This window comes from Cnephaeus nilssonii, assembly GCF_951640355.1.
Source record: "Cnephaeus nilssonii genome assembly, chromosome: 2".
NCBI classification, from domain to species: Eukaryota; Metazoa; Chordata; class Mammalia; order Chiroptera; family Vespertilionidae; genus Cnephaeus; species Cnephaeus nilssonii.
The window spans coordinates 48,421,063-48,437,354 of NC_137073.1; the positions used below are offsets into that span (position 1 = coordinate 48,421,063).

General features: G+C 41.4%; 1 protein-coding gene across 2 annotated transcripts in view; it reads right to left on the reverse strand.

Annotated features, from left to right (window-relative positions):
* Positions 1-16,292, reverse strand: part of KCNN2 (potassium calcium-activated channel subfamily N member 2) — a 366,279-nt gene that overhangs the window by 126,222 nt on the left and 223,765 nt on the right. For both annotated transcript variants that reach the window (XM_079760741.1, XM_079760742.1), the window contains 2 exons: positions 14,856-16,126; positions 14,112-14,207 (listed from right to left, as the gene is read on the reverse strand). In XM_079760741.1, the coding sequence (XP_079616867.1) occupies positions 14,112-14,207; positions 14,856-16,126 (1,367 nt within the window). The remainder of the gene's footprint in view (positions 1-14,111; positions 14,208-14,855; positions 16,127-16,292) is intronic.

Below are 16,292 nucleotides of genomic sequence, written 5' to 3' on the forward strand. Positions count from 1 at the left end.
ATGTGCCAGATGTCATGCTAGGTTCTTCATAAACACTGTCTCATTGAATCCTCCAAACAATCTAATGAGATAGGCATATTTATCATCTCCACTGTACTGATATAGAAAATGAGGCTGAGAGGGATACAATTTTCTTCTCATGGTCACCTGGGTGAAGCTGAGCTCTAACCCCAATCTGTCTAGATCCAGAGCCAGAGTTCTTAACTGTCCCCTGGCTGCTTCCCAGAAGCACATGTGCCTGAACAGAGAGAAGGTGTATCTGTCCAACTGCTCGTCCTACCCTGTCCTCTGGGCGGCTATCCTTTGTGTTGCCTCCCGCACCCTGCTGGACAGTGACAGGCCCCACCAGATGGCACCCATTGCCTCCAGGCTGTGTCTCTTCCACTTTTCACAACGTTTTACCACTCAACATAAATACAAGTGCCAAATACCGGCCACCAGGACCAGAAAACGTTATGTGTATGCCTATTTGTCCTCCCCCCAGCAACAGTGACGCACCCAAGGGGATCAGAGAGCTGCACGTATCCTCCACGTGTCCCTCAGGATCAGAGTCAGCTAGGGAATCCTGACATGGCTAGCAATCTCAGAACCCAGCGTGTGTTTCCCCAAACTATTCCCAACTGAAAATAAGGCTGGGGCGCTGAGAGCAACGGGCTATGTAAACACACCCAGTAGGGGCCTCAGAGATTGCTGGGTAGGGAGGGCCCTCCTTAGAAGAAAGGATCCAATAGGCAAATTTAAAACAAAGTCAATGAAATGATTTTGAAATCCTGCTCTTACCTTGCTGGTAAAGAGGACCAGATTTGTCGTGCTTTGTTGTAATTCCCCCCATTGTGTTTAAGAAAAAAGGGTAAAAATCAACTGTTTTAATCCTACTGTGAAGGTGCAGGTCATCATTATACCAATAGAGGAGAAAGGAATGAGAGAAAATGAGAGAAAATTCGTATTCAGCCTGGGAATCACCTTGGTGTCTGAGCTAATCACCTCTACCCCTCTAGCCTCTCAATCCTATTCCCTTGCATTTGCTGAATAGGTTCCCGTGTGGCAGCATGTCATAATTCAGGTCTTGAAGATGAGCCTTCATCCCACCCTCCAGCCCCCTGATCATCTTGTTATGTGCATTCCTGCACAGTGCTGCAGAGAAGACCGCTTGTTGCTGGGCAAATGGTGCAGAGCAAGTGCTTACCCACTGATTATGCTGTGTGATTTCCATGCAGGATGTTCTGACATGGGCTTGTGGGACTAAGTCCTTAACACATGTTCGCTTTCCCTCTGTGGCCAGTTGTAAAAAAGAGAGAGAGAAAGAGAGAGAGAGAGAGAGAGAGAGAGAGAGAGAGAGAGAGATGCACTTGATGGATACATTATTTTGAAATAGCTGCCACTGAAGCAATCTGTGTACACAGTATCAGACTTAGAGAGACAGTGACTATGACAGCGTGTGGGCAGGATCTTCATCGCCCAATGCAAGGAACGCCCAAGGGGCAGATTCCCAGACGTGAAGCAGTACGTGGCCAACACACAGCCACTAAAAAGTAGGCATAGCTCTCCAAAAGGATAAAAAAGATGGTGGAAGATAAATGTACTGAAGGAAGAAAAGAAAAGAACACAGATTGAGTTTTTTTAAAATGATATAAAAAAATCTATACAATCCCTGACCGGTTTGGCTCAGTGGATAGAGCGTTGGCCTGCAGACTGAGGGGTCCCAGGTTCGATTCCGGTCAAGGGCATGTACCTTGGTTGCAGGCACATCCCTAGTAGGGGGTGTGCAGGAGGCGGCTGATTGATGTTTCTCTCTCATCTATGTTTCTAACTCTCTATCCCTTTCCTGTCCTCTCTGTAAAAAATCAATAATATATATATATATATATATATATATATATATATATATATATATATATATATATATTTTTTTTTTAAAAATCTATACAAGCCAATGAATTCCAAATCAAGGAAATTTTTTTAAAAAGTAGTTTTCAATCCTAATTACAGTGTTGCTGCTTCCTCCCCTGCCTCAAAACAGGCATATTGGATACTTCTCTTTGTAGCACTACTGTTTAATTTTTCAAAGTCTGACCAAATGCATTTTCACTATAAGTATCCTCTTTGACATTGGCAAATAGAAACAAATAGTGACGATCTTAACTAAAAGACTAATGCAAAATGTATAATGCTATTCGAAATATTTTTTAAAAAGAAAAATAAAAGAGAGAGAGAACTCCTGGACATGGACAATGGTGTAGTGATTGGTGGTGGTGGGGGGGGGGGCGTTTCGGGATTGGGGGAGCGGAGGTGGAAGAGGGCATAGAGGGATAAATGGTGATGGAAAAATAAAATATAATAAATAATACATAAAAAAGAGTATTATAATTTTGCAATATTACTCACAGGTTTAGATAGCAAACTAATAGCATATTTAACTAAATAAATATATCTTAAGCTATTCTCACTCCCAAGGACAGATATAAGAACATTTCCTAAGTATGGGAGGATTCACCAATATGAATATTGACCTAATGTCAAGTTTCTAAAAGTCAAGACTCAGTTTAAAATTTTCATAACTAAACCCACATAAACTGAATTGTTATCTGTCAATAGCTTTGCATATATTCTAGAAGTACTAGATATGCCTTTGAAAAAGCATGAGGTGACTATTATAAATCACGCAGCCATCACTTTTATATCACATTATATGCAAGCACTTTAATAAATATTCAGCTTAATTATTATTTTTGAATGTTTTAAAAAAATCCATGACCTTAATGTTAAATCCAATACCAGAATATAATTTCCTTTAGCCACTCATTAAAAAATTAAGCAATTTAGAAATGAGTACCCATATTTTTTTAACCCTCATGACAGTAGACACTATTCTCAGAAAAGCACTATCCAAGGTCAAAACCAAGAAAAGAGTACTATAGTGCCTAATGCTTCCTCCCCAGAATTCAGTATGTTTCTGTTGAAACTAATCCCCAAATGCTGCTTAGAATCTCCTGGGAAGACCAAAACTTCCTGGTAGAAAGAAGACCACCTCAGTGACCAAGCAATAAAGCCTAAATATCCAAATTTCAATAGTCAGGTTGCTTGGAAAAACCCCATCATAACACCTGTTGGAGAACTATTATAGATAAGTACATAATTGGGTAAAAATACTCAGAATATTCAAGAGTGCAAAGGACAAATTATTGATGTAGAATACTGGCTGTTAAAACTGGTCTGTCTACAATGGTTCAGTTCAAAGTTTGTGATGTCTGAATCCCAATGTGTTTTATAAATTCAAAAAGCCAAGTCCAAAACTCACACAACAATAACAAAAAGAGAGGCTAGCATAGTACACATTCAACTAGTGAAATGAAAACAAAAAAGAGGATGCAAGCTCTCTATAAAATATCTAGTCACTGGCCCAAGAATACTTTGAGACGCTACTTGTCATGTTAACACATAAAAATTCTTCTCAATTCTTTCAGACCTGTACTTCAAGCACTGTGGTTGGGGTGGTGGCATATGAAACAAAACTCTTACCAGACATAAACCCTGTCCATAAAAAAAAAAATATTATTTCAATATCCTATAGGCTTTCAATACGGTCAATAACAAGCTCTTGTCTTTGGCTTGAATACCAGAGGTTGAATACCAGAATTTTCCATTATCCAAATGATTCCCTTTGCTTACATTTCAGAGTGCCTCACGTAAGCCCTTTAAGTCACCAAGGTCCTAATTAGTGATGAGGAGATGCTGTCAGCCTTACCACCAGCAGGAAGCCACACCTAGGGAGGTTTATAGGGGAAATGGCTATTTTGGTAAGAACTGTTAGTCATAACATTATCGTTCTGTAACACTAGTTTACAGACCTGAAACACCCAGAATGAACATTTATGTCTTCAGATAGCCAATTTGCCTAAGGAAGTAACTCAGTTTAAAAAAAAATGGCTATCCTCAACATAGAATCTATAGATCAAAGCTTTTTTTTTTTCCAAAAAGAACACACACATATGCACAGTCTAGATTATTAATAAACTAATGGTCACTGTTCAAATGCCCACTTTATCTTTTTGTTCCCTCTCATAAGACTTGTAAAAAGAAAAAAAAATCATTACTACTAGTATTTCCCAAAGACCAGAGAGGCTGGGCTACAATTCTTCCCCTTCCATCCCAGTTAACCCCCAAATAGCTAAAAATACCCAGCAGTTGACACCTACGTAGCCATCACTACATGCCAATCAGTGTTCTAGGTACATTGTGTGTGTGTGTGTGTGTGTGTGTAATGTGTGTATATACATATATGAGCATATATATACACTTTCATTTATATACATACACATATTGAGTGTGTGTGTGTGTGTGTGTGCGTGTATGTGTATACATACACACTCAATTCTCATACCAACTCAATGAAAAAGGTTCTTTATATTTCCCATTTTATAGACAAGGAAACTGAAGGACAGAGAGACTAAGTAACTTGCCCAAGGTCACACAGCTAATTAGTGGCAAAGCTGGGAATGAGCCCAGACCCAGTGGCTCCAGAGGCAGTGCACAGAGCCATGAGGCTATGCTGCAGAAAACAGCTCAAAGGAGAGTCTGATTGCTCTGCTCAGCAGGAAAGTTTTAGAGAAACATGTCAGAAATTATAGTTTTTACAGCTTCTATAATAAAAAGAATTGGGAACATTTGGGGACAAAGTTATCTTCCAAAACTGCTTTCACACTGTTTCTACATAAACTTTAACTATTAAAAACGAATAGATCCTCTTTTACCAATCTGGTTAGGCAATACTGAGAAACCAAGGTGATGGAGAAATAGAAAGGTAGAGAAGACTACCCAGACTTACAAAGTACTCAAAACACTAACCGGTAGATTAGACCTAGACATTCCAGGAAATACCACATCTGTCATTTAATGAACTGGTCTGTAAGTACTTTAAAAATGAAAGGAGTAATATAAACTTTGGGGAGGACAATTTGACAAACTATCAGTTTGTCTTAAATAATATCCTTTAACTCAGGAATTTCTTGCTTGGCAACTTATCCTTAGGAAATAATCAGATATGCTCACAAAAGTTCATCTGCAATAGTATTCATGCAAAAGTAATTTTAAATAGGTTCTTTCTAATTTTTCTTAAGGTCTAAAAATAAGGGAAATAATTAAATTGATTACATCTATATGATGGGGGAAAATGGGGACTACTGAGAATGTTTAATAGCATGGGGAAATTAATAGAAAGTTACATGAAAAGAAGACCAAATTTCTTACACAGCTATATAGTAAATACTATGACCATCTACTTTATATAAAACATTATAACATAAATAATAATCACCTCTGGGTGGTGGGATTAAACTAACATATTCTTTTTTTAAATGTTTTCTATGTTTTATAGATTTTCTAACTTGAATGGTTATGAAATTTATAATCTGGAGAGAAAACCAACATGTTTTAGAGGAAAGGCATGTAGTCATGAAGCCTGCATTGCATCGGTCTTGTTTTCTTTTTGGATATCATTAATAGATGATGAGATTGCCTTTCACAGAGAACATGCGGATTTCAGCAAGGGATGGAACAGTCCTCATGACACTCCTGTGAGAAATGTGGGCTGGATAACAGTCAGGGTTCACAGAGTTGTTATTACTTAAAAGGCTGTATCAAGTATCATAGATGAGCGGACAGAAAAGTCCTGCTGAGTTCTGACTGGCTCATGCACACCATCACTTTTCAAACTCGTGGTTAGCGTAAAGCTAGGAAGAAGAGTCAAATGTGTCATTGGCAGATGTGCAAAGCAGGTAGCAGATACTAACGTTGACTCTGTTTCTGGAACAGAACTTAACACTAATTTGAAACCTTGGGTCTTACCAATCCCCTAGCCAGTCCACACACAGCATTTTCCAAAACGAAAAAAAGTGTTTGTCAAATAAACATCAAAATTAGGACTCAAATAATTCTGACAGGATGAAACCTTGGTCTTAAACCAAGATGCTATTTAACAAGGTTAATAAATATAAAACAAACATTCAGTTCAATTACAATTTTACAAGTGTTACTTGGCAACAGTTTCCTGTGAAGCAATGACCATTCTAGACTAATAACAGTCAATATCAGGGAGCATCTCTAATGAAGGGAGGTAACAACCCCATAGGCATCTGAGAGTACTGCGTACATTTCTGACCTTCTTCTCTAAAGAGGGAATTCAACAAAACAGAGTAAGCCCAGAAGAATGTGATTGGGGACATTCTATGTATGATGAAGAATATTCAAAGAAACTGGAACTATTTAATTAGGAAGACATTGAAACGGACTTACCCAATATTTAAATGTTTGCTCTGTGATTCTGTAAAAGGGGGAATCAATTTTTTTCTTTTATACTGGAAATTACAGTCTGTCTTCTGTCTCTTATCATTCAACTGAAACAGCTCATCAAGGTCAGCAATGACCTTCAACTTTCCAACTTCAAAAGGCACTTCTCTACCCCTTATTAACAGATGTCACAGTATTCCATACACAGCACTGTGCCTCCTTACAACACTCCCATCTCCACCTCGGGTACAGTTCACTCTTATCTCTCTTTCCTAGTTCTTCCTTTACTCAATCTCTAGATGTCAGAGGTTGATTGGCTGTCGACCTTCTCATCTTTCTATTCTCTCTCAGCAATTCTATTAATTCCTGTGGGTTTAAATAGTCCCTATGTTCATTACTCCCAAACTTAAATTTAAACAGACCTTTCCTCTGAACTCTAGTTTCTCTTATAAAGTCAGAGGCATTTCAAATGTATTATGCCAGTGGTCGGCAAACCGCGGCTCACGAGCCACATGCGGCTCTTTGGCCCCTTGAGTGTGGCTCTTCCACAAAATACCACAGCCTGGGCGAGTCTATTTTGAAGACGTGGTGTTAGAAGAAGTTTAAAAAATGTGGCTCTCAAAAGAAATTTCAATCGTTGTACTGTTGATATTTGGCTCTGTTGACTAATGAGTTTGCCGACCACTGTATTATGCCAAAACATATTTCTGATTCCACGTCTTACCCTTCAGTTTGAGTTTTCCCCTCCTGGCACCATACATTCGATTGCTCCAACCAGAACCCTGGGAATCATCTTTGTATAGTCCCTTGCTCTCACTTGTCACATCCCATCCACTAGGAAGTTCATTCTAACGCCAATATAGATCTCAGATCAGACCACTTCTCCTCACCTCCACTACTGCTCCGAAGCCAAGTAATCATCTTTCACTGTGACATGACTTGCCAAGGGCCTCCTAATAGTCTCCAGACCAATCTCCTCAGAACATCAACAAAAGGTCTGGTTAAACATAAGCTGAATCATGACTCTCCCATGCTTTAAGTGTTTCAATGACTTCCCTACTGCATTTTGAAACAAATCCAAAAATCCTTACCATGCCCTATGACCCTTCAATATCAGAACGTTGCATCCTCTCCCACCCCATCCAGGACCATTCTCCCAGTGTGGGCCACACTGGTTTGCTGTCATGTGTTTGGGTGCAGTAAATTCAGTCACCAGGCCTTTGCACAGACTGTTCCCACAGATTCTGCCAAATTAGCTATTTCTTACCCTTTATGTCTCAGCTTAAAAGTCACTGCCTTAGGGAGTGTTCCACTGATCATCAACCTTGCACCCCCAATTATTTTCTGTCTCAGCCCTTATACATCCTTCATGGCACTTATCAGAACTAATAAGGAGTTTGTTTCTTTACTTAATTTGTGCTTCCTTAACCCCACCAGCTTGCAATGTCAGTTGCAAGAGGGAATGGACTTTACTGCCTTATCACTACTGTATTTGCAGAGCTCAAAAACTTTTTAGACTTTGTCTCAACCTAAGAAAAATCTTCCTAAACATAAGAGCTATCTGGCAACGGGACAGCCTTGTAAGATGAACTGACAATCCTGGGAAGAGGGTTCAAGCTGAAAGTGGGCAACCACTTTTATCAAAGTTGACATAAAGGGAGTTCCCATGCTGGGTGAGAACTGGGCCTGATAACAATTCAGGTCCCCTCCACGCCGTTTCTAGTTTTATTAATAGAATGCTTAGGGAATTTCAGATTAAGAATATACTTTTAAAGTAGCAAACATCAAATAATTTCCTCATCAGCAAAAATTCCCTCTAAAATGGCCCCATTAGCCCAGCTGGTGTGGATGAGTGTCGACCTATGAACCAGGAGGTCACAGCTGGATTCCCAGTCAGGGCACATGCCCAGGTTTCAGGCTTGACCCCCAGCAGGGCACTTGCAGGAGGCAGCCCATCAGTGATTCTCTCTTTGCATTGATGTGTCTATCTCTTTCCCTCTCCATTCCTCACTGAAATCAATAAACATATATTTAAAATGGCCCCATTAGACACCTTCTACCCTGATGAAAAGTAACTCCCCTGAAGTTAAACCAGTGCAAGCTCCCTCAGTGTGCCCTGCCAGAGGTGGTTGGGACAATAACAGCCCACAGTGCCCTTCTTTCCAAGCTGTACAAAATGTGGCCCAGAAACAACTTGGCAGATGAAGCAAACCCACTTGTGGTAAACCTAAAGTTCCACTCTTCATTCATTTGTGATGCTGCTCTGTAAACACACCAGGATCGTTTTATTTAGCGGCACACCCATTAATAATGCAGAGATCTTTGCACAGACAGGCGGAGAAAATTAGTCCCGAGTGATTTCGTTACGACAGAGTCTACATTGAGTCAAAGGGACCGAGAGTCTCATTACAACTGATGTAGAAGTTGCTGGCAATACAGACCACCACACAGCAAAGCAATGCATGCAAGTTTTCCACTCTCTCTTTTGGAGTCTTACTGTCCCCCAGTAATTCTCATCTACCTCGCAGATAAAGCAGAGACTTAAAGACCAATCTAGGACCATTCCTTCTAGGTTTTTAGCTTCCTTCATCTTCACCAACCTTCTCCAAGTTTTTTTTTTTTTTTTAAGAAAAGTAAGTTAAAATTTGGCAAATATTTTATTCTGATGGCAACTTTATGATGATTATTCTATTTATCAGATTAGACAATGCACCACTAGATATTAGGGAATGTTGCAAATAAGCCTATGAGGCTATGCACTTTGTCCTTAAATAAGTTTTCTCCAAAAAGTTTTTCAGGAAGGCAGAAAACATTTTAGAAGCCGAAGATATTTAAAATTCTGTTTTATAACATCCAGTGTTAACCATGCTATTGAAGAATATGTGTGGAAAGCAGGGAATGTCAACTCTGAGAACCTTTTTGAAGGGCTGGTGAACAATACCTTTCCATTTAAAACACAAACTCCCTTTGATCCAGAAATCTGACTACTGAATACTTACCATATGCATATATTCTAATAAGTAGATTAAAATAAGTATACCACGGTGTTCATTTTTAGCATTGCTTATAATAGCAAACACCTAGAAAACTCAAAGCACCTATCAGCAAACCACAATACATCCAAAATGGGATAATATGCTGCTGCTACAAAAGAATGAGACAGATTTCCATGTGCTGATGAGGAAAACCTCCAAGATATATTACAAAATAAAAGCATGTATGTTATCTCAACACACATAAGTGTTCATTCTTGAAAATTCTGGAAGCATATATGAAAAACTTCAAAGTGGTTGTCTCTGAGAAACAGGACTGAGAGTATGGAGAATGTGAATATACCACTTATTTTAAACTCTTCTGTACTATCTGTTATTTTTACTGTGTGTATTTATTATTACTTCATTAATAAGAAAAATGACTATATGCAGTATATTCTGCATGGTCTGGAAGTGTCTACTTGCTCTCTGTAGGAGTAGGAAAGAGAGCATCCTTTGTGTGGCCTAGATGCAGAAGCAAAGAGAAATGTTAATTTATGATCTTCCAGTTTTAGATCTATATTGTCCATCTCTGAAAAGCTACCTTGAAAGAGAATGAGTAGAGTTATTCCACTGCAAATGATCCCAAAGAAAAATGAGTGTTTCCTCTAATGCTATTTATTATATAATTATATTATTACAAAAATGAAATCAAACAAAAAATGTTTTCAACTTTAAAGTATAGTACTTTCAATTTTTCCAAATCCCACCAGAACTAGAAAGATCAGACTCCAAAGAGCTTTCTTTTCCAACCTAGAATCTTGTGTTTGCTTAACTCAGAATACTAAACAGCTCTTTCAACTAAAGCTACTTCCCTAAGAGAAATTAGAACACGTTAAAGTTGAAAAGATGAAGTGAAATCTACAAAACATTTCATGTTGAAAATCTTAAAGAGTATGTGAACTTTGTTTAGTATTTATTCCATCAAAGAAATACTTCCAACCCCAAAGAAAAAGTGGTGGTGGTGGTGGGGTGGTGGGCAGGGAGAGACAGTCAAAAAGAAAAGTCATGGGATATCATGCCTCTGGGGTTTTCTCCCTATTAGTTAGTATCAAGTGATAGTAACTAGCTTATAGTATCTTTCCTTTGTCAGAGGGTTGTGATACACAGATAGGCATTTACCTAGGTTATTTTATTTATACATTTTGTGCTGTTTTTTTTTGGGGGGGGGGACGGGGGGCTTTGCTGAAGACTATATGAAGTAAAGCCAAATGTCTATTTGAAAAAGTCTAATATCTTTGTAGCTGAAAACTTGGCCCACTAAATCTGATTTTTATATAAACCTTCTGATAAAAAAAATTGTGATTTCATTTTTGATTGGAGGGGTATACAAGTAATCAATTAAATGAACAAGCTATAGCTTGATGCATTGAGCTGTCTGTGGTACTGAAAAATGACACCAAACTGAAATATACTGAGCTCTGCTCTTCATTACACTATATTAATTCAAGCACTTCCGTCCATGACTCACCTGAACCATCTTATTTTGCCAGTGTGTATATAAACATTCTACAAAGGTCACAGTGACTTGCTTTCCAAGGTTCTCCTTGGAAATGTCAAGGTCTCCCCATGATTTGTTAATCAATTTTGATATACAGAGCCAGAATGTTGGCTATAACATTTACTTTTCCTGAATGCAGTGAGAAATCATACCATGCACCAGAAACCGACACTAGTTAGGTCTCTCTCCCATCATCATGCTGATATGCTAAAAGGAAAGAAAACATGCCATTTTAGACATATGCTACATCCAAGAACATGCTCTGAATGGCAACATAACCCCTGCATTTAGTTCCTTAACTCAAAGCTAATAAATATATTAAGAATTCTTACAAGTAAACTGAGATTGTCTATTTGCTTAAGAGTTATGAAAGAACTTAGAGTAGTGACATTTATAAGTAAAAATTAAGTCTGAGAGCTTGGTTTCATTGAGCTTCAGAAGTATTTGGGCAGTACCACCAACTCTATCCTCTGAATCTATTAGAACAATCCTGTTTTTTTTTCTGGTTCTTGACTTCTAGGTCAGAATTTTCACATTCATGTGGTCGATTTCTATTTTGTTTTTGTTTTTTTAAGCATTTCAGGTAATAATATAGAGCTTCAGCCTGAGGAAATTCCTCTAGATCAGAAATTTTCAACTGGCGTGCCGTAAGAATTTTTGAAACATGCAATACCTGACTATTTAGTCAGGGGCACTGACCGCTTTTCCTTAGATTGTCAAATAAAAACTATGACAACAGCCAATACAACTATAGCCATCCAGTGTGAATGAATCAAAACTACCTATTTTTTTTTTGTCAGATTGGCTAGCTATATATATATTTGGTGTGCTGCAGAATTTAGTAATTAGTTTATGTGTGCCATGAGATGGAAAAGGTTGAAAATCACTGCTCTAGATAAAACACTGAATGTAAAATCTATATCCAAAACAACTGATATTACACAAGCATGTATTTTAAAATTCTATTAAGTGTGATTATTTCAACAGAAGCCCTGTCATGTAAATAAACCCAATTTTAAAAATCTAACATTTTGTAATGTTTTATGACTTCAACAGTAGAGAAGCTCGCTGTGCTTATCTTCATTTTTCTCACTCATGCCATACATAACCAACATATCTATGCACTTTTGTAACAGAAGTTGTCCTCAAAATTAGTCAATGAGTAGAATTCTTTCAAGAGTGACATAATTTATAAAAAAATGATTTCCGATATTTTATTATTTCCTGTAAGTTTCAAGAGTTCTAACATGGTATCAATTTTTTTACAACATGTAATTAACATTTGGTAGCTCCTCTCACACTCCTATGTTATTTCAAAAATAGCTGAATAATTCTTAAAAAGTCACTGTCTTTAGGAAAACACTTGTTTTTTGATGTTAATACCATCAAGTGTCCTCCCTCATGAATGCTTGTGTAGCTGTGTGCTTTTCAGAAGGAACATGTAATAATAGGAAGGCTGATGTTTATTAAAAAGTAAAAACAACAACAACAACAAAAAACACAGCAAATGGCAAGGTCTCTTTCTAGAGTAAACTGAGTAAAACCACTCTGATCTCCAAGAAAAAAAAAAAGTTACTTGATTTTTAAAAATACCTAAAATGCTCTATTATAATCTTTTAAGTTTAACTCTCTTCATATACCAAACATTTGGATGTAGAGAGAAACCAAACGAAGTGTCCACATTTCAGGGCTGCTGGCAAGCAGTAGCAGAATACAGCAGGAAGAGCAGGAAACATTCTGGACCCCACGCTCGGAGGACAGGGCCTGGTCACGCTCTGTACTGTCTAGCTGCGTGATCCAGCAAGCTACTCACCTCTTCTGACTTCAGGTCCTCATCTGAAAATTGAGTCAAAGAATCCTTAGACCTATTTTGTTCCTTCCAGCTCTGTCTATTCTTCAAGCCAAAATGAAAAGATACACTCATAATGTTTAAATTACATTTTAGTATCACTTTAAAATGTTTGAATCTCCAAAGCCTATGACCATTAGTACCTAATTAAAGAGAGATCTATGTAAGTTATTAAATTTTAAAGAGTTCAAATATGTATTTGCCTGGTTTTGCCAGTGCACTTTTACTACTTACTCTAAATATTCTCTCTCTTTCTAATTTTCTTTCTCTAACCTCATTCCTTCAAAATCACACTTGTAGAAGTTTTTACAAATTTGAACACAAAATGAAGTAATTTTCCCCTCCTCATTTGAGGTCATGTGCATTTTTATTTTGTTTGGACAACTGTTAAAATTGGGTTCTTCCATAATTAGTGTATGTTTGCTAATTACTAACTTAAAATTAATTTAATTTCTAATTAATGCTAAGTTCCTTAAATGGCACGTTCTATACAATGTTTTCAAGTCAAAGGCCACTCCTAAAAGACAGCAGGTTAAATATGATGGTTTAATAGTTCCACCAAATGTCTCACAACTGCTCCCAAAATATCAGAAAATATATACGATTGTAAATTCTACACTGGAAAAGCCCAATCACTCCTCATTTTTGAAAACTCTATTTTAATTCACAAATCTTAATATATCTTTGACTAAAGGCTACAGCAAAGTAAACCACTCAAAATACAACACATGAATTTTGTAGAGAGGATTCTGAAGTTGTCAGCAACAGCCAAATCTAACAATAGAGCTCCTGGCTGCATTTAAAACATTTTCCTAACAAGACTGCTCACAAGGGCAGTAGCCTTTGCTCTTGACTGACATTTTTGAAAAATGATGTAATGATTGTAGCGCAGAATCTATCACATACCATATATACAGAATTTGTATTCAAAACTTACAATTATTTTTTAATGATGGGGGATACAGAAACAGAGATTTCTCATGCCTTATTTATATACATTAGCTAGTAATATCACCAGCCTATTTTCTTCCCTAGGCTACATAATAGGAGATGATCCAAATGGATGTAATCTTCCATAATGAGGCACCACTAGGAAGAGGTGGTATCAAACAAGAACACACGTTTACCCTTCAGATTAAGGCTAGTGCATAACTGACCTTAAGGACAAGAAGTGCAAAAGTGGATAGATCACCTGCAAGAAGACAGGGGAAAACCTGAAGGGCTTGATAAATACATCCCAGAAATGACTGCCTGCTGACAGGCTGCACTGTTTTGTTTTTAACTTCTTGAAGGAACAGGCCAGGTGGTATGTAAGAATGCAGCGTGTTTCTTCTGTAACCTCAAGCAAGGACATGAGGGGTGGGAAAAAAGCTCCGCTGCCTTGAGCTTCTCCAGGCTGGAGGCATGACTCTGGGTCATTCATAAACAGCAGAACCTAAGTTACCTGTATTTCCCTGGCGTGGTACACGATGATCAGACCGAGCAGAATGATCGTGGAGAGACTGATAAGGCATTTCAGAGCTAAGGAGTACAGCGACGCCTGCAACACAGTCAGACAGAAGCACTTTTAAGAAAGAAGCACTTTCAACCACCCTAGGCCCCTGAGTGGTGAGGGGTTGGGAGGGTCAGCGAGTGCCCCACCAAGTGGGCCTGAGTTCCCAGCTGGGTTTGGGGGACCCCTATCTTGGCTCTGTGATCTGTCACATCACTTAGCCTCAAAGGCAAGCGAGAGGATAGGAGAGCTGGGAAGGCGGGTGACCAGACAGCGGGGCAGCGGGGTCTCACCATCACAGACCCAGGTGCAGCTCCTAGCTCTAGGAACCGGAGAGGAAGTTATTCCTGCGTTTAAGCTCTCCGGGTTGAAAGGGCCTCCTGAATCCCGAGCACCAGAAGGGGAGTAAAGCATGCTTTCCCACACACTCCTGGAACCACTTATTTAATCTACCCAAACGCGCTGGGCACTCACTGTCTCCAGAACTTTGCGCACGGAAAGGCTTCCTCTCCGGAGTTGCCTGGCGGACTAAGCGTGCGCTTCGGAGCCGCGTTCACTGTCCCAGCGGCACTGCCCTCCGATGGCCCCGGGAAAGCTCGCAACTGGCAGGCGGGGAGTTCCCGCCAGTGCCAACCCCAACCACCTGGCATCCCGCTCTGCAGCCCCGGAAGGGTGGGCAGGGGTTCGAGCGCGTACCTTGTCGTAGGCGCCCCACGACAGCTCGGTCTCAATGACCATAACCACGATGCCGAACATGCCGAAGATGAGCGCGTAGTCACTGAGACGCTTGCGCTTCTCGAAGAGGGCACGCCGGTGGCCCAGCTTGTAGCCGATGTTCTGGTTCTTCTTTTTGCTGGACTTGGTGCCACTGCTGCTGCCATGCCCGCTGCCGCTGCCGCCGCCGCCGCCCGTGCTGCCGCCGCCGCCGGTTCCATAGAGCGCCAGGTTATTGGAGTTGTTGTGCTCCGGCTTGGACACCACGATCTCGGGGGCTGAGGACGAAGCTGCAGCGGCGACTGCAGACGGAGAGGACGCGCCGCCACCTCCTCCGACGGACGCGGGTGGCTGGAGGGGCTGCGCCTCCGAGTCCATCTCGTGCAGGTTTCGGCGGGACGCGCTCAAGTTGCTCAGCGGCCGCATGACGCCCCCGTTGTACCTGCAGCTGCTCATGGCTATTTCGGTGAAGGGGTTGCTCTCGCGGCGTGCCTGGGGCTGGTGGTGCTGGTGGTGCGCCAAGTGGGGGTGGTGGTGGTGGTGCGAGAGCGGGGGCCCGGAGCCCAGGCTGCCGAGGCTGCCCGTGGGGCTGGCGGCGGGCTGCAGGCTGTGGCACTGGTGGTACTGGGAGGCGGACGCGGGCTGCTGCGCGTACTGCTGCCGGAGCGCACTGGCATGGCTGGACGGAGTCAGCTCGCTCACATTGAGCTGGCTGCCCCGACGCGACGAGCAGCAGCAGCACGACGAGCCCGACAGCGGCGAGGAGGTGCGGGTCCGGAAGGCGCCGCCGGGCGAGGAGGTGCGGAGCAGAAGGGACAGGTTATCCCCCGCCCCCGCCCCCGCCCCGGGGGCACCGGAGGAGGCGCAGCTGTTGCACCGGAGGCATGGGCTGCTGCCGCCGCTACCCGGCTGCTGGTGCGCGGGGTGCGGGTGGTGGTGTGCGTGCGGGAGGGGCGCGAAGGGCGGGCACGGCTTGTCCTGGCTCTGTGGCTGCTGCTGGCAATGCAGGTGTGAGGAGCGCGGCGGCGGCGGCTGCTCCGAGAAGAAGCCGCGCGGAAACTGCAATGGGGTTTCCATGTCGGGGCTATTAAAGCTGCAGGGAGACCAGGCGGTGGTGCACCCTGCGCAATGCGTTATGGTCGGGAGCGGGGACTCCTGCTGCTGGTGCGAGGAAGGGCCCATGCCGGCTCCGGTAGAATCCAGGCGGCGAGTCCGATTGGTTGGGCGCACCAAAACAATGGGCATGACATCACCTGCGGGGACCAAGACTGAGTTTGCGGCGCGCGCGGCTTAGGGGCGCGTGTGTGTGTGTGTGAGAGAGAGGGAAAATAGGGAGAGCGATCTGCAGGGTGACAATCCAAGGGTGCGCAGGACAAGGTGAGGGCGAGGATTCCGCCTGCCGATTGGGAGCGCCCGTGA